General features: G+C 51.3%; 1 protein-coding gene across 1 annotated transcript in view; it reads left to right on the forward strand.

Moving 5' to 3' along the window:
* ARSG (arylsulfatase G) overlaps positions 1 to 19,182 on the forward strand; it is a 97,342-nt gene that overhangs the window by 66,300 nt on the left and 11,860 nt on the right. Inside the window, exons 7-10 of the mRNA XM_054573082.1 lie at positions 468 to 664; positions 1,620 to 1,700; positions 11,680 to 11,788; positions 17,740 to 17,860. Coding sequence (XP_054429057.1) covers positions 468 to 664; positions 1,620 to 1,700; positions 11,680 to 11,788; positions 17,740 to 17,860 — 508 coding nt within the window. The remainder of the gene's footprint in view (positions 1 to 467; positions 665 to 1,619; positions 1,701 to 11,679; positions 11,789 to 17,739; positions 17,861 to 19,182) is intronic.

Consider the following 19,182-nt stretch of genomic DNA (forward strand, 5'->3'; position numbering starts at 1 on the left):
GATGCTGCAAAAAGCAGATAAAAATTAAAAATAAGTTTGCGCTGGACTTTAGAATACAGCAGTTACGAGCAAGGGCTTTGCTCTCAGCCAGGTGTAAATTGGAACCCAGACTCTGTCACTTCCTAATGCATAACCTTGGGCAAGTTCTTTAGTCTTCCTAAGCCTCTGACGCTTCACCTGAAAATGGGAACTTGGGGGTGAGTATGAGAATGAATTTAGACAACATGAGTCCCATTTAATAAGCTCTCAGGAAATGTTAGAGGATAGTAACTATTATACAATTACTTTCAGGTTTCAATTGGCTAACCAGAGTATCTCCACATATCCTAGGAAGGTTCTAGATAGATATGTACTCCCTGTGCACATGGGGCAGAAGGTGTTCTGGGTGTTTTCTCTGAGGCAAAGCAGAGACTCTGGACAAGGCAGGGAGCCTTCTGGAGAGTAACCTTGTGGCTCTTCCCTTCTAGCACCAGCAGGAGACCTTTCCTGCTTTATGTGGGCCTGGCCCACATGCACGTTCCCATAACTGCAACCCAGCTATCAGCAGACCCACAGGGCCGCAGGCCGTATGCCGCAGGCCTCCGGGAGATGGACAGCCTGGTGGGCCAGATTAAAGACACAGTTGACTGCACAGTGAAAGAAAATACATTCCTCTGGTTTACAGGTAAAGTAGTAAAACCCAGCCAGCCTCCCTGAGATCTAATGGCTAACTCTGCCCATGCACCCGGAAGAGCTAAGTCTGGTTGAGTGATCCTCTTTAACTGGGCAGTGGTCTTTCCCTGAACTTGGGCCCCACTAGTGTTTGCTGGCTTGAATGCTAAGCACCTGTCCACTGGGGCCTCCAGGGCTGAGTCCCTGGAAAGGTTTGCACCAGAAGAGCAGGTACCCTGGTGGCCCCTTAAGAATTGATCAGGGCCACCTGGATATTGTTCTTAATTGTTAATGAATGACTCTAATATTGTGAACCTATGTAGTCCTCGGAGACTCGGTTGTTACTGGTCAGCAGATCACTAGCTCACACATCTTTTGGCTGAGTGGAGCTGGACTAGTGAGCCATTTAGAGGGGCCACACAGGCACTGTGGGTCTCATGTCCCTGTCTGCATGAGGGCGGTGGGTAAAAGCTTTGCCTTTGGGTCACATAGACACCTGGATTTGAATCTATATGCTGCTCTAAGCCTCTGTTGTCTTCATCTACAAAATTAAGCTAACAATGGAATGTAGTCCGAAGCATGTTGGCAGATCATGAGATAACACATGTGAAGCACTGGGCTCATCATAGGTGCTCAGTAAGTAGTTGCTGGGCTGATGACCGCGGTAATGAGAGTGCCAAACGTATATAAAAGGCCAAAGTCTGTAAGGCAGGAGCCTCAAGATGGGGAAGGAAAGCCCACCTCTCTGAAAGCCCAACAGAGTTTCGTCTGAAGGGTAGCTCTTCAAGGGTGGGGGTCATATTTGATTTTACATGTCCCTCTTCTATCCAGTCCTCTGCTGTGCCCAAGGATGTAGGGCCAGAGAGAGAGAGAGAGAGAGAGAGAGAGAGAGAGAGAGAGAGAGAGAGAATCAGCAGAAGTATCCACTAGCCTACTGACCTTTACATGTTGTTTCTTTTGGTTTTTAGGAGACAATGGCCCGTGGGCTCAGAAATGTGAGCTGGCGGGCAGCACGGGTCCCTTCACTGGGTCGTGGCAAGTTCGTCAAGGTAAGGAGTCCGCTGGGGTTGGTGGGTCCCACTGTGTGTAGGACATGGGATTCTGTCTCTGGAAGGGCCAGGCCTTAGGGCATCCTGGTGGAACAGGGACAAGGTCCTCTCCAGTTGCCAGGTTCCAGAAAAGAAACTAATTGGGTTGGAGAGAGTTTCAGTTCAGTCTGGGGCATCCTTAGCCCGCCTTTTCTCCGAGGGCTCCCTCAGGAGACCGGCCCGCTCCCTACCAGCTAGTCCACAGCCTTCCTAACGGCTGTGCTTTCCCTCTTCTTTCATCCTGCTGCCCTTCCTCATCCTCTTCCCTCCTTTCTTTCTTTATTTTTAAAGTCATTCCTCCATTCATCCAACTGTTAATTCATTTCATTTGTTCAGAAAATATTTAGTGCACAGCTACTGAAGGTTTCTGTGTCCATTGTTTCTTAACCTTACAATCATGATAGGTAAGTTCATCTCCATTTACAGCTGGAGAAAGAGAGGTTCAGAGAGGCCAGGTAATCTGCCCGTGGTCACACAGTTTGTGAGGAGGGGGCCAGGCTTGCTATAAGATCTTCCTGCTACACCATACTGCCTTTCCTTAAACATCCTTCGGCTCCCAGCTCAGTGCCGGTGTCTTCTGGGAAATTTTCCTCACGAGGCCCTGACTTTTCTGAGAGAACAAACATACTGGGGACACTTTGGTGGTATGGACCAAACCCTGAAAAAGGCACATGCCTGTTGATGCTTCGGTTTCTCCTCTAAGAATTTGTCCTTAAAAAGTAAACAGCCAAGTGCAAATGGTATATGCAAAATGATGCTTATTGCTGTAGATTAAAAAAAAATTAATTGGATATAACCCATGTCCAGCAGTAGAAGAGTGTTAAAGAAGTTATGATACAACCGTTTAAAGAAATCCTAAGGAACCACTAAAATGCTGCATATCATTGACCTGGAAACATTTACATTCAATACTTTCAGTGAATAAAGCAGGTTACAAAACAATATGTAAAGGACAGTTTTATTATGTAAAGATAAGCAGAGTTATTCTGGAGAAATTCTTAAAAGAGGCAACAAAAGGTAACAAAAGATTAGCAGTCATTACTTATGGGTAGCAGGGGGAGGGTTTAAGTGTGATTCCCCCTGCCCACAATTAACTGGTACTATTGATATATATCTGAAAAAATTGATTTTTTTAGAAGGTGCTTGTATCCAAGGGATTTGGAGGTGGATTTAGTAAGATTACCCCCTGGGCCTAGGTTTTCCTGCTCTTCAGCTCAATCCTGAGCTGTGGCCCCCACTGTCCAGGTCAAATGACACAAAGTCCCTTTCATATTAGTTTGGCAGAATATTTGTAGTTTCCCAGGACTGGAATCTTTGTGTCCCTCGTGGCTGGGGGCGAGATGGGCGTGCTGATCATTCTTTTTCATTTGTCTTTAACCTGGTATTCCTTGGCTCAGATCCCTGGAGAACTTTACAAACGAGTGGCTGCCAGGACTGTGGTCCTGTCTTGTGCCAGGGAGCTGAGTTAGGAGTCAGGGAACTGGGTGCCACCTCCCTTCCTCTGCCCAGTGAGCATATACTTTATCTTTCAAGGTTGGTGTTGCCGGTGTTTCTCTCTCTCCATTGATCTCTTTGGTTCTCTCCAGTTCAAGAATGCTGTAATTTAGTTCTGGTTGCTGGAGGCTGGACCAGGAAAAGATGCCAGGAGTGGGGGTGCACGGAAACGTGTCTGATACCTGCAGCAACAGCCTCGGCAGGGGTGTCCAACCTGCGGCCGTGGGCCACGTGCGCCCCTATGAATGCGGCCCAACACAAAATCGTAAATTTACTTAAAACGTCATGAGTTTTTTTGTGATTACGTGTCACAGTGTATTTAATGTGTGGCCCAAGACAGCTCTTCCGGTGTGGCCCAGAAATGCCGAAAGTTCAGAGACAGTGTTGAGCTGGGAGTGGTTATTTACATTGGTTGATGACAGTTTCTTGTCTCAGTACTTGGGACGCCCTCAGGCCAGGCTGCCATCTTCAGCTCAGTGGGAAAGCCTGGAAGAGTCTGGAGTCAGACAGAACTCCTGACGGTAGAAATCCAGAAGGCAGGGAAACCAAGGATGAGGGGAAACGGACCTGTCAGCAGGTGGCTCCTCTGTGGGGAGCCCTCTGTTCCCCCAGCGTTGATCTCTGATCTCTTATCTGAGGACCTGCCTCATCTTGTCTCTTCCCTGTCATACGAGGCAGTTTTGAAATACTGAAGCGAGTTTAAGGATTTGGACTGGGACCCATTCTTTGAGGGAAGGACCTCGCCCCGGGAGAAACACATTTATTAGTTGGGCAACCTACAGCTCTTCTTTTCCCTCCATTTCTTGAGCACCTGTTATGGCCCAGGAACTGAGAGGTGGGGACACAAAGATCAACAAAGCCCCTGGCTTTAAGGAATGACAATCTAGAGCAGTGTTTCTTAGACTTCAATGTGCAGACAGTCCCCCAGGGATCCTGCTAAGATATAGATATGACTCAGCGGATCTGGGATGGTGATGGAGATATTGCATGTCCAGCAAGCTCCTAGGTGACCCTGATGCATCTTGTCCAGGGACCACACTTGGGAGAACCACCAATCTAGAATATCCACATCTCGACCCTATTGATTCTAGCATCATCCACGTCTTGACCTTTCGGATATGAACCGGAAGTTACCAAGGTGCGGTCTCAGGCCCAGCAGCATTAGCACCATCTGAGAACCTGTTCGCCATGGAAATTCTAGGGCCTCAGCCCAGACCTACTGAATCAGAAACTCTGGGGTTGGGGCCCAGAAATCTGTGTCTTAACACGTCCTTCCGATGATTTCGATGTGGGCTAGAATTTGAGAACCACCAATCTAGAGCTGCACTGTCCCACTCGCCAGGCAGTAGCCACACATGACTGTTGGAGTTCAGATTAAATTAAAATCCAGTTCCTCAGTCACCTTAGCCTCGCTTCAGGAGCTCCGAAGCCACATGTGGCTGGTGGCTACCATATTGGATAGTGTGCAAATACAAAACATTTGCAGCATGGCAGAAAGTTCTGTTGGACAGTACTGGGAGGGAACATAGAAGCAGGCCATTATGCTACAGGGTAACAACTCCGTGATAGCAGGGAGCACAAGGGCCTCTCACCCGCTGGGACAGGGAACAAGAAGGCTTCGCTGAGTGGCTAGTTTTGAAGAATGAGTAGGAGACAGCCAGGGATTTTCAAGGGAGGGGGTTTTGGGCTGCCTGGGCAGGGGTGAGAAGACCAGACAGTAGGAGCTGCTCAGCTGTCTGTGTCTCGAGCTCACAGGAGTAGAGAGACAAGGCCGGGGCCAGTGTTCGAAGGTTTTTTCTTTCAGGCAACCACTTTTGACCATCATTCTAAACATGCAAGAAGCGGAATCGTGCAAGGATTTTAAGAGTGAGAGTGACATTATTCAATTTTGAAAATGGAGGTGAAATTCATGTAACGTAAAATTAATCATTCTAACCTGTACAATCCGCTGGCATTTAGCATGCTCACAGTGTTGTGCAACTGTCGCCTCTGCTGAGACCCTATCATTTTCATCATCCCCAGAACCCCATACACATTAAACACTTGCTCTCTGTTTCCCACACGTCCTGGCACATTGCTCAATTTTTAAAGACCCCTCTCATGTCAGTGAGGGAGAGCAGCAAGGACAGACTTGGCTTCCACTGAGCCCAAGATGATAAATGAGAGAAGCAAGTGACAGTCTCCAGGAATATCCCCACACTCGAAGAACGCCTGCTTTGGAGGAGACCTCAGTGATCTTTATTCCAGCCACCCCATTAGCCAAGTGTGGAAACTGTGGCCGAGCAAGGTGGGGAGCTTTTCCAAGGCATCGATCAAGGAGGTCACATTATTTGACCTCGCTGGCTCATTCCACACCCATGTGATTGTTGTTTATTCACACTCTGTTCTATATGACTGACTGCTCAGCCGTCTGGAAAATCTGCCCTGCTTCTCTGGACCCTATGGTAATCAAGGAAAATGTCTTTAGCCCCTGTGCCATTCTGGATCTTTCTAAGTCCATGGGAAGCAGACTGCACAGGTGGAAAGAATGAATGACTTTGAAGGCCCAGGTTGGGCTTGACTGTCCACTCAGCTTGGGAACCGGTGCCTGTGGCCCGCTGTTCCCTTTCTGCACGTTTCCTCCTCCGTGATGTGGGTGATAGACTCATCCCACTGGGTGACTGGGAGGATCCACCGGACTATTGCCTGAGAGGCACTTAGCCTTGTGCTTGGCCTACGCTAACTCCCACAAGACTCGATTTCCTCACTCCCAGCTGAAACAAAGTGGGGGTACACCCCAAAGGGAAGAATGCCCTAAAAGAGATTTTCCTACTGAAGTATACAGGCAATGTCAATGATATATGGATGACTTGAGTGGTTCTGGGCCTTTGTCTTAGGAAACTTGGCTCAGAAGCTGGATTTCAGTTATCTCAGGAGAACAGTCTTTTGGGGCAAGAGCTTTCACAAATGTTGCGGCTTTATGCGGTGTCTGAGCAGCAGGCACAGCACCTGAATTTGTGGTGGGGCCGGGGTTGGATTCAGTTTCTTCTTTTCTCAGGAGATCCTGAAGACAAACTTTGCCGGGTAGTAAATACTTCATCTTCTTTATTCTCTAGACCAGCTTTCTCTCAACTCTTCCACAGCCTTCTTTCTCCTCTCTGCCTGGGAAGCCAGGCAGAGCCCTGCGTGGAAGGGCATTTAGCCAGGGGCTCAGGTCAGGTTAGCTGGGGGTCCTTCTAGACCACCTGCTCCTCCTCACTCAGGTTCCTTGTCAGTGGGATGCCTGTACTTCCTGCTGTAAGGAGGCCAATCTTTAGAGCAGATGAAAGAGAGAAGACAGTCGATGTTTTTGCAGCAAAGTAGGACAAACAGTACCCAGAGCCCTGCTTCTTCCTCCCTGCAGCCAGCCCGCTACGTCAGGCCACACGCTGCCTTGTCCTGTTCGCAGGCTCCCAGGCCCCCCTCCTTGTCTTCCCTTTCCTTTCCTGGCCATGCTGCCTTGCTCAGCTGATGGGATGAGGCAGCGTCTCCTGGAGTCATCTTTTCCCTCCGTGCTGGAGTGAGGGAGCTCCCCAGGGCTTGGCTTGCGCCCTGCAGGGGTGAGGAGAAACCGACCTGAGGGGTAGGGGGCAACCCATAGTGGTCCTGCCAAACAAAGAGGACACGAGGCGCCTGCCCACTGCTGACTCCAAGCCCACGGTCCCAGCTCAGGCCTGGCTCAGCGCAGCTGTCCCTCTCTTTCCCGCTCCAGACCTATTTCCTACCCAGGACAGAACCAACACCTTGTTTGTCCCGTAACAGACTGCTCTTCTGTCTGGAAACTTTTTTTTATTTGAAGAGCAGAACTGTTTCTTCCTCCCCTTTGGTGATGAGGAAACATTCTGTTGAACTTGGCACCCTCAGCTTCTAGGAGACCTTGGTTGTTTGTAATTTGATGCTATCAGGTTGTTGCATAACCTTTCCCACTGGGAAGTGGCTCTGCATCCTGGGCCTTCTGTCCAGTGTGGGGTAGGGGAAGGGGTACAGAAAGGTCAGAGGTGGGGAGGGGGGGAGGGAGCAAGGGATGTTGGCTGTTGGTCCTGGTTGGGGAAAGGGCCAGCTGGTAGGGACCCAATGGAGGTGCAATTGTGTGTCCTTCCGGGCCTTTGGCCACCAGGCTTGAAATGTCCCCTTCATCACACTTAAGGCCACACTGGGCCAGCCAGAGTCATTGGCCTGATGGCCTTTTGTTTCTAGAAAACCAGCATGCTGTGGACATCCTTGGCAAGGGCACGTATTTGTATTTAGAGATGAAGCCTGCTGCTTTAGACGGTTATAAAACGTGCACTCCTCCGAACAGGCGTGTTCTTCTACCTGAGTCACAAATACAAATGCCTTTGCGGGCCAGGCAGGTGATAGAAACGAATGTACGTGCCTTTCATTAGTGTGGGCCGTGTCAGGGTGCAGGAAACTGGAGACAGGGTCCTGTCTGATGACATTCAAAATTAGTTAAAAACAGCAGCACCACCACCATGCGTGCCAAGCCACATGTCAGAGCGCTAAGCTCAGCCTGTGAGCTGCCAGGTTGCAACTTCTGCTGTTCTCTAGCTGTAGGTAATTTTTTGTGTTTGTTTTTGTTTTGGATGGCATTTGTTTGGCACTTCCATGGCAGGCACTAAGCCAAAGGACCTTGCTTCGAACTTCATACGCATTCTCTGATGTAACTTTTCCCACAACTGCATGAAATAAGTACCATCATTTCCCCGCTTCATGGCTGAGGGGATTAAGTGCAACGGAGGTTAAGAATTCTGCCCAAGGCCACGCAACGAGGAGGGGTGGCCCTGGAGCTAGGCCTGACATCTGCCCGATGCCAGGGGCGCCTCCTGCTTCCCTTGCTGACATTTCCCACACTCTGGCCCTCAGATCGCTGGCCTCAGAATCACCTAGAATCAGAGCCCCACCCTAGGCTTACTAAATCAGAGTCCCCGGGGTTCTCCTGGTGGCTCTGCTCTCCTGAGCAGCTGCGAAGGCTGTCTCTCTGAGTCAGTGCCACGCGGCGCCTGTGTCCTTGCTGGGAGAGACTGCTATTCCTACGTGTGGGCCAAGCGAGTCCTCCTTGGCTTGCCCCGGCTCCGCGCATCAGGGAATGCCACTTTCCTTCCGGAGTCGGGGAAGAACAAGGAAGCACAGATTCATGAATCATGGTTCTGTTTATATTTTGGTTGCTGAGGCTAAATATTTATTGCTTTAAGTAAGAGGTTCTGCCTTAATTAGAGTCATAACTAACCACAAGTGCCTTGAATGCACATAAGCAGAAAGCCATACCCAGCTAACACTTCTTATGCGCCAGTAGCACTGATCAAAGCATTATGGTTTATCTAAACTGAAAAATCGCTTTTGGAATCAAAAAGTGCATGGGAAGTTAATCTATGGACTTCTTACCTATCGTTCTTATTCTAACTTACAGGTTCACGTTTATGGTCCTGTGTCTTAAAGGTATAAAGGTGTGGGCAATATAAAAAACCTGTGATCCAAAGCACTAGGCTATATGTAATTTTGAAAGGCATTATGTTCACTTTCTGATCTTGTCCCTGCCCTCCTACTTCTGGAACAGGCCTTCTTCACCTTCTATCCCCACGAGTACATCCCAGGCCAGTTCAATCATGATCCCTCAGAAACGGACCTTGGCATGGGTATTTTTTATGCTCCCCTAGTGATTCTAACACGCAGTCAGGGATGGGTGGGAACTACTGTCCCTGAAAATTTAATGGGTGAGAGTGCTGGCCATGTAGTTAGCCCTGGATTCAAATCCTGGCTCTTAGCATTTGCCAGCTGTGTGACCTTGGGTAAATTACTTAACCTCTCTCAGCGTCAGTTTCTTCATTTGAAAAACAGATAGAATAAATACCTGGCTCACAAGGTTATGATAAGGATTAAATGAAATAATTCAGGGAAGCTCTCAGCATAATGCTCAAGAGCACTTAACTTGGTGCTTAACCAATGCCCAATCAATAAGAGATAATGCCGTTACTGTTACTATTGTGTTTAACTGGAAATGAGTTCTCATTACTAGGAGCACATAATCAGCGAAGAGTACCGGGGGACCGGAGACAGCTCTCCTGGGACCGAGCCTTTGCTCGTGCAGATAAACCACAACGAGCACTGTTATCCCGATCATCAGGCTCTACGACCCTGGGGACCAACAGAGAATGCTAGTCGGATTTTTTGTTTGTCCACCCCCAGCAGAGCCACCGAGACACTGGGATTCCCAGTAAGAGAGTGTCCACGCTGTGAGGAATATATATTTTTATAATGGCTTACCCACACCCTGGACACCTTTCAGATAAATTGCTTTGGAGAACTAGGTCTCTGGGCGTGTCTGGGATACACCATTGAGTCTCTCAGTTAAAGCGAGACCCCAAGGTGCAGCCACACTAGCTGGCCAGTCTGGATGACAGAGGGGGATGGACCCTCCAGTGGACACACCGAGGGGCTTCACTCGGCCAACCTTTTTCTCACTTTCTCTTAATTCTGAATCTTTGCCTGTGGACGGGTTGCTTGGTTGACATACCCACGTTTTATAACTGGCTGAATTCCTTTTAACCCCTCCAGCGCTCAGCCCTCTGCTGACATAATGCAAACATATTGAAGTATTTTTCTCTGAAACGTGACTTAGGGGAATCCATTGCCTGAAAAGAGCAACACGAAAGCTTGTGGCAAACCAGCAGAACCCCTAGTGGTGAAGACCAAGTAGCAGATGGATTAATCAGGGGCCAGTGCACTGCTCTGGAAACACCCTGGAGGGGTGACTCTGGTGCCCCTCACCTGCCGCAGCGCAGGCTCTAACCCCTGCCTCCTCGTTGACTATCCGAACTATTGGCTTATTTCTTGGCCTCAAGGGCTAATAAGCAAACCCGTTGAATTTTGTGCACCATGGACTTGCAGACAAACAGGGTTTCACCCACCTATCCCCACCCCGCCCCAGGCTTCCACATGAATTCCCCTCACGGGGGTGGAACCGTCCGTAGAGCCCTAGCATGTGCCAGCGTGGACACTTCCTGCCTCCCTGCTCTTTGACCTTAAGCTGTGACATAAGCCGTGCCCTCCTAGGCGCGTGGGAGCGCGTTTCACGCTTTCTGTGGTTCTGGATTCTCTTTTCCATGTGCGTCAGTATCTGGGAGTGGGCAGGACATGTATTTGTGGAAGATGTGGCTTTCGTTGGGAAGACTGTACTTGAGAACTCTGGGGCCTGGCCAAAGAGCTTCCCATTCAACCTGCACAACTCCACTTGTTTTCGAGAGCCCCACATCCCTAAACACGAACAGTCCATAGGAGGGGAGTTGTTTTGTGTCTTGTTTCCCACTGCAACACTTGGGGGACTCCAAATCTGGTTAGGAGAAAATCTCAAGAATGCCGAGCATTTCCGGTGTGGTGTGCCGGGCCAGGGACATCAAAGGTTCAGTGTGAGTGCAGGGCGGCAGCAGACGTGTTGCCCCCTCCTTCTCATCAGCATTGCTCTCACATTCACGCCAGCCAAGCTGGGGAGTTGCATGACCACAGTATGTGTGAGCCACATACACGTTTGCTTTGGCAGGGCTTTCTACACGCTAACTTTGTGGAATCCTTGGCTCAACAAGGGTGAGGGTGGGGGTGTGTGGGAGGGGTGGGGATGGTCATGGTTAATTCAAGGCAGCATGTATTCAGGATGTTTCCATAAAACATGACCTCATCTCTTCCAGCCCGCTGGTCATCATTATACTGGTGGTCACAAAAAGACTTAGCGGTTACAAAAAGAATTCCTTTAGTTACCAAAGTGGAAATTCATAGATTGCACATAGATTGTTCTTGCCTCCCCCTGAGAGGCAAGAGGGCAGAGCTATTACTAATGCTGTCTCCACAACATCAGAACAACTCATTAAGTCAAGGAAAAACAAAGCAAAGCAAAGCAAAATACAACAATAAAGCCCACGCCAGCTCAGTTGTTGGGCGTTGGGCAGATCAAATAGCTGGGGGACTTGTGTCTTTCTCTCTTTTCAAACAATTGCATTTTTTCATCCTAAACAGATAATTACACTATGATCAATAGGAAGACAAATTCGTTTATTTAGCAAGTACTTGTTAATCACCTACATCTTGGGTACCTAAGACTGATGAAGGCTTGTGGTATGGAGACACACGATAAGCAAGTCTGTAAACCAGACAATTTGACGTGTGAAGTGTCATGAAGAAAGTGACGTGATTTTATAAAGAGTGACTGAGGCAACTACGTACATATGTTGAGTCCAGTAAAATAAACACACGTATTAAAACATATTAACTGGTTGAATAAAAATAGCTGTTTACTAAAAGTCACTCCTTTGTTGTAATTATCAGAAGCTCTTGGAGCGCCTTCTTAGAGAGGGACTATTGTCCTAGAGGGTAGCTCTAAGAGGAAGAGAAGACTCCAGTACCACTGTCAAAGAACCAACTGCCTCCCCTCCTTTCACAGGGGGAAGTCCAGCCAAGCAGACCACCTGGGAAGGAGGGCACCGGGTCCCAGCTGTGGCTTACTGGCCAGGCAAAATCCCCGTGAATGTCACCAGCCCTGCCTTGTTAAGGTATGAGACCCAAACTACCTTGACTTGCTGGAGTTTATTTACCACAAGAAAATTACGGGCACTTGAGTGATTAGAGACCTGGGGAAGAGACACCTCACCCACCACCTGCCTTTCCCAAGTGTTCTCAGTGCCAAGCTCAGATCGCGCAGCGTGGATGCCGATAGTTAAAGCAAGAGCGTAGTGGAGTCTTTTCAAGCCACCTCGGTTAACGTCTGGGTGGAGAGGGGACTGGGCGGGTTTCATGGCCTTCAGCGCTGGGTCGTGGTGGTGTGTGTGCTGAAGAGAAGGTAGCAGCGCAGAGGGCAGCAGCATCTCCTTCTTCCCTTCCCCAAGCTGACGGCAGGCTCAGGTCATTTTGAGCTGTCATGATTCCATCCTTGGGGGTAGGCAGGTGTCCTAGGGGTGGCTGTGTGAAGCCAGCATTTCACGGGCAACCGTGTGGCCCCAAGAAAGGAATGTGGATGTCCACTTGCCCTGTAGGGCAGGGAGAAGGTAACGCCACCAGGCTGGTGCGGTGAGAATGAATCCTTAGGTGAGGACAGTCGTCCTAACTCCGGCAGCAAGGCCTCTACAGCGAGGTGGATCACTGGGTGCTTCCTGCATCAGAAGGACACCTGTAAGTGTGATATCTCCCCATTACTCTTAACTCCTTATTAAGCAGAGCCACGAGGCCGTCTCCTTGGCACAGAACTTGTCTGTGGGCGTGCCGTTCTGAAAGCAGTGCCACAGTGCCATGTGGCTGTGTAATCATATTGGGGACTTCCTATTTATCCAGACATGGTTCTGCCTTGTGTTCACTGACATGGGACCCTCAGCAGAAGCCAGTGACTGCTCACGTGCTTGGAGGGTTTTGTCTGTTTAAAGACAAATCTGTTTTCACAGGTTCTTCCTCACCTGCCAAATGGGTGCTGGCATCAAGAACAGAGCATAGTAGAAGAAAGCAACGTCATGGGGCACCTTGAGCAACCTCAGACCTGGTGCAGGGGGAGGGGAGAAACTGAAGCCCAGGGCAAAGGAAGGGTAAACAGCTCTGATGGCCAGAGGAGGGAGCGGAAAGGCACCGCCCTGGCACCCATGGGCCCCAGGACTCTGGGTCAGCACTGTACAGTCAGGAGGGGCTGGAGTCTTGTCATGTCAGGCTGACCGGGAAGAGGGCCAGGCAGGCTGCTTTTCCTGGGGCTGACTTGGTGCACGCAGTCAGGCCAAGTACTCACAGGCTGGGCTGCACATGCACAAACAGCCCGGCCACCTCTCAAGTTACATCACCGAAAACCGAGCACGCGCTTCTCATTTGAGAACGGTGTTTACACCTAGAGTCAGCCACAGCAGTGTGATAAAACTGCATCATCTCGTTGGTCACCTAAGGACTCAGAGGTGACAACTGACTTAGGGGATATTTTGGGGACCAAAGGAAGGGAGATGTGGTACAGGGTAACATGTGCTTCAGGCCCCCTGGAACTTTTACCAGGACAGGACTGATATACTGTATCAGTCCCTCATAGGATATTTTTTGGTGTTAAGTCCATCTTGACTGTAACAGGACAGTTTGTCTGTAGAATCCACCCTCTTGCTGTTTCCCATGTGAACCCATGCAAATTTGGGTGGAGTGTCCTTACTGCCAGGACAGGCCACCGCATGTCTGCTGCCTTTTCCATGATCTCCTCAGGGTCAGCTCTGACGAGAAACTTCCGCTGACACTCCTGTTCTTGGGAACCCAGCACTCACACACACCCAGGGTGCTTATCGCTGTCCGAGTACTTCGCAGCTCAGCGGCTGTAGACCTCCCAGACAAGGCCAGAGTCGCTTATCCTATGTTCTGTTGGCGCTGAAGAATTATGAACACTGGAGAGTGGATGAGTTCATAAAAATATACACATGGATACAGAAAAGTAGAAAGTGTGCTGCGAGGGGGCTGCAGGAGCGAAGGGAGCCACACTAGTGCCATTGGTTTCCTTTTAGAGAAAACCATTGCTCACACTGCAGGGTGCACCCGTCTGGGGTGATAAGATCCAAGAAGGGTCTTGCACATGCCCTGACCCCAAAGCTCAGTGACACAATTACAGAATGGGGGGACATTTGTTTATGCAACAAATGTTTATTGTTGCGTCCAACTGTGGATCAAGCATTGCTCTGGGGACCGTGGCTCCTGACCGCGAGGAGCCGACCTGCGTTCAGGAGGGCAGGCCTTGGGCGGCACAAGTGAGAAGGCCTGCAGGGGGTCTGAACCTAAGGCTTGAAGGCGGGTGTCTCAGCCTCACACTGCTGACATTCGGGGCTGGTCATTCTCTGTCATGGGGGCCACCCTGCACATTGTAGGATGTTTAGTAGCATCCTTGGCCTCTCCCCACTAGATGCCAGTCACACGCCTTCCCCCGGTTGTGACAACCAAAATGTCTCCAGGTGTCCCCTGGGAGGGACAGACTCAGGCTGGTTGACAACCCTCAGAGCTTTGTGTATGTTAAGAGGTGCAGGGCCTGCTCGGCATCCGAGCTGGGGGCCCCCCATCTGTTCAGAACTGAAGACCTCTCTTTCAGAGACTCCTGGGGCAAGTACAAGGTGACCAGAATGGCATGAGACTTGAAACAATCTCATCTGAGAAACAGCTAAAGCTGCTGTTTAGCCAGGAGAGCGGATAATCCCCTGGGGAACCTTGCAGCTCTGTTTCGACATCCAAAAGGCAGTCCTGTGGACGGGGATTTCACTGGCTCAGTACTGTTTAGAGCCACAGAACTGTGCCCTGGAAGTAGGAGCTACAAGGAGAAGTGTCACCCCTGGGCAGGGTCAAGCCACACGTCCAGAAAGTGCTCCCTCAGCCCCGCTTCCCTATTGGGCAGTGAGCAGCAGCAGGGAGACGAGGCGGGTGCCACACTGGGCTCTGTAATGAACGTGCACGCCGTGCCGTGCCGTGGGGCTCTGCCGATGCTCGGGGGAAGCGGTGGCCCCTCAAACCTCCGCAGCCGGCTTAGGCCAGGAAGGGGTGGGTACCTCGCTTTTCCTAGGGGAAATGAGAGGGGATGACAACGCAGGAAGAAACTTAAAACTGAACGCTAAAAACACTGCTCCCCACGTCCTAACAACACTTCCCGCTCTTCCATGGTCGGGAGGAAGTCCTCCCTTCCCCTGCACCCTGTCCAGTCCCACACACCCCCGGTCCTTCCCTGAGCAACCCCCTCCCCTCCTCACTTCCCGTCTTCAGATCACACCCACCTTTCCCCCAGATGTAATGACCCCCCTTTCTAGGAAACCCCGTCCCTTCCCACCCGCTGCCTTTGCCGTAGGATGCACCCCAACCCGGGACAGCACAGCCCCTCAGCTCCCATCGGCACAGGCCCTGAAGTCCAGGCGCTTCTGCCTGCGGCCGGGAAGCAGCCCCGGCCCGGCCCCTGCCTGCGGGGGCAGGGTGTCCCACATCCTTCTCTCTATCGCCCAGGTTCCTTGGCAGCTCCTTGGATAAAAGCACTAACACACACACTTCCTCTGAACAGCCTTCAGTGCCTTGGGCTGGCAGAAGCCATGGTAAGAAAGAAGGAATATATTTCCACACAGGCAAAGGAACCTGCAAAGGTGCCCCTGCCCACTCTGAGCCAGCCTTTTACGTCACCCTGCGGAGCACCTCAGCCCCTCCTTCCGTGAGCAGGCCCCTGGCTGCCCTTCTCGCCACCAAAAGGCCATGGAAGTGGGGTTTTCTTCCTCCTGAAGTCAGGGCGCACGTCTCCCTCAGGCCCAGGAGGTCCAGGGCCGGGGGCCAATGAGGCTTTGGGAGCACATGAAAGTTTTACTTTTCTTTTAAAACCAGAAGAAAGAAAAAAAACCTCTTAGGTTGAAGAAAATGTATACTCTTGGTATAGTCACGTGTACGTGCACACGGTTGTGAAATGCGCTTTTTTTATATTTTGTATGGAGGAAAGGGCTTGTGAAGGCAGTAGTGCCTGGTCCCACGATCATCAGCATGTGGCCCTGCCCAAAGCCTCCACCCCAAGTATCATAGTAAACCGCAGAAACCTGGAAGTGTCAGGTTTGGGTTTTTTGTTTTTGTTTGTTTTTGTCTCCAAGGTTCTAAGACTCCCAGGACTGCTCTCTTAGGTGAGGTTTGGAGTCTGGGGCAGCCGGGGTCCTTGGGTAGCTTTTGTACAGCCGGTGCGGCTCCGTGGTCACTCCCAGGCTGGGGAGGCACGGGGACTGTCCATGCCCTGGGGGGATCTCCCTCTTGCAGGGGAGCAGCAGGGGCTGGGCTGCTTCCATCACAGGAGCAGGGGCCTGGGACAGGCCGAGCCTGCCAAGCGGAGCTGGGGTTGGCGAGTCACCGGAGGCACTGACGCTTTTCTTGTGGGCGAGAGGTCTCCTCTGCTGTCTGGGTGGACGAGGTTCCCAGTAAACTCTGAGACACACGATTCCGAGAACATTAGACTTAGTGCCATATAATTAGGATGCCAAGCCTCATGACAGAGGGGAAAAAATAAGATGGAAAAAGGAAGTGTGCCATGCCTTCCAGAATCTAATACAGATCCTGTTTCTCTTGCTCACTGATTTGACCCATCTGGACACAGACCTCTCTTAGGGGCGCAGATCAGAGAAAGCTCAGACGAGCAGCCCCAACCACGCCACGGCCTTTTCACGCTGCATTGCAGTCCTCCCTGCTGCCTGGTTTGGGGCAGGAACCCTGGACTCGGGACAGGTTTCTGGACTGCGCTGTACTTGACAAATGCTTACCCTGCACTCCGCGACGCTGCCTCAGTGTGGGATGCCAGCTCCTGGAGCATGTGTCTCAAGAGAGAGGTCACCGCTACGGGACTGTGAAAGCGGAAGGCAACCCAGAAACACTCTGTACTGTAGTCAAGGAGAGATTCTGCCTGGGGGTGCAGGCAGAGCCCCGCAGAGGAGAAGGAGGTGCATGGCAGGTCCCACCTGCAGCTCCTTTTGGAGGGACGCGCGCCCCTCGCCTGAGGCCCAGTGGGGGAAGAGGCAGGTGTGACCCTTCAGGCCTCCCCATGAGTGCATTGAAGTTTGCTGCTGTGCTCAGCCTCAGGCCAACCAGAGCCTCTTTCCTGGGGGAGTCCAGCCTCGTGAAGGTCCTGCCCTCCTGGCTCCATCATGTCACGCGGACCCTTCCTCGGCCTGGCCGTCAGATCAGCAGCTCTGTTGAAAGGGCAGCCAGTCAGTTCCTGCTGAGGAGTTGTTTCCAACATGAGCCCAGCAGGCTGGATGGAGATGTGCCCTAGAGTAGTGTAAAATGGTACCATGTGAGCTAAAAAAATCATATCAACATAATCCACCCAAGTGTTAATGGCTGCCTTTGGGTGGTGGACTGTGTGTGCCTTGTTTCGTCCTTTATATGTCTGGATGTGCTACTTTTTTCTATCATAAACATTTACTGTTTTGTATTGGGAAAAAAGAGCTAAGTTAAAGGAGATGGAGTGTTTCATTTATCATGGGATGCTAGACAAAGCCTACAGAGACCCAGGGAAGGAAAAACAAAGCACACATTCTCCTGCAGACACCTGCTCCCACACTTCCCTCTCAGCAAGTGGCTGTGGCCTAGTTGGTGACAGGTAGAACTGCTTAGATAGGTCTGCAGCGGTGTCCCTGTGAACAGTTACAACACAGGTCCAAAGAGCGTTTTCTGAGCGCCAGCTTCTTCTCTGTGCATTTATTATTAATACATCCATCTTAGAGAACAGAAAACCGAAGCCCTGAGGAGCCAGAGAAGTGGCAGCGCTGGGATTTGAGGCAGGCAGCACCTGGCCACGGAGCCGGGGCCTGAACCGCCAGGCCATTCTGCCTCTCGTAGGGGCAGAAATCCAGGTGGAACCCAAAGGAAGGCCAGGCAGGTGGAGGGGGTGGGCCATCCAGGAGGCTGGGTTGGGGCTGGTCCCGGTGGGTCTTGACCACAGCGTGGCCAGGACAGGAGTGTGGGACCACCTGGGGCCAAGGCTGTCTGACTCTTCCCGCAGCGTGCTGGACATCTTCCCCACCGTGCTGGCCCTGGCTGGGGCCAGCCTGCCCCCGGGCCGACACTTCGATGGTCTGGACGCCTCGGAGGTGCTCTTCGGCGGCTCGCAGACTGGGCACAGGGTAAGTGGGGGAGAAACGTGCCCCCCACGGGCTCTTCGGGGGATGTCCCTGCTGCTCTTCCCCTGGGACCTGTTCACCTTTGTGCAGGCTGAGCCGTCCTCAGGAGATGCACGCAAGGGGCCGCTGTAGACCCAGTTTCCGAACCCCCGAGGGTGACTTGGAGATGAACCTCCCTTTCCTCTCCCTTCCTCCACTTCCCCCAGTGGTAAGCAGCCCAGTTTGCCACTCCAGATTTCTGTCTAACAATTTGGCAGAGGCTGGGTGCACATGGGTACTTTTTCCCTGTGAGAGACCTTTGGGTGGCAGGGATGGTCCCCTGGCTCCTGGAGGGCTGGGCATGAGGCTCTGCAGCCTCCACGCTAGCCCTGTGCCTGTGCTCCCCGGATGCCCAGTGTCCTCTCGTCAGGTGCTCTGAAGCGCAGCCAAGACATAGCAGGCCTGATGACCTTTCCTTGTCATTTCTGTGTGTTTTCCTTTCGCCAAAAGGGGAAGAGGAAGTGGGAGGAGGGAAGGAGGATGGAGGAACCGGAACCCCCTTTGTAAGGCTCTGCGAGCACAGCGCTCTTCAATTAGGGACCCACACATCAAAGGGTCTATTTATATTTATGTCTTTACCAAGGGTCACACGGAAATGACTCATATGCCGCTCAAATGTACTGTGGCAGTTGCTGAAGCAGCCCTTCCCACTCGGCCCACCCCAGTAAGCCTGAGTGGGTCATCGGTGCTTCTGAACACTCATCAGTTTCTAGGTATTGTCAGATGACACCTGGCACGTCCCCCAAAGAAGGACTGCTTCCTTCCGGAATATCCGATCGTCTAGAGCCGCAGACTCTCCCAGTAGAGCCTTACTCCTGAGCAGCAGCAAAGCAGGAAGATGGTTTCCTCCTTCAGGCTGGAAGTTTGCAGCTTGTGACGTCAGTATCCAGGACATCAGTGGAGGTGCTCCTGAGTGTTTGTCACCATGGCTACCAATAGAATAATTGGGGTCACCAGGAAGTGCTTCAAGGACTGTGGTCTTGCTGTTGTCGGTTGCCTGTGCAAGCCAGCTCCTCTGCACCAACTTCCGTTCTCAGAGGGGGGACTGCTCGTTCTCTTTCTCAAGTCTGCAGAGGCGTGAAGGCCCCATCCGCAGGGCTCAACAGTCATTGGTCTAGTGCCCAAAGGGGTTGGGCCTAGGAATTAGGAAGGAGGACCAGATACAAACCACAGCGCCATTTGGGCTTTTTGTGGGAACATATGACATGTGGGAACACATGATATGTGGTTATGCACCTGGAGTTAGACTAACCGCACCCCATGGCCCAGATGGAAATCCCCAGTTT

Source organism: Pteronotus mesoamericanus, unplaced genomic scaffold, assembly GCF_021234165.1.
Source record: "Pteronotus mesoamericanus isolate MK-2021 breed Mesoamerican mustached bat unplaced genomic scaffold, CSHL_Meso_final contig_246, whole genome shotgun sequence".
Taxonomy (NCBI): Eukaryota; Metazoa; Chordata; class Mammalia; order Chiroptera; family Mormoopidae; genus Pteronotus; species Pteronotus mesoamericanus.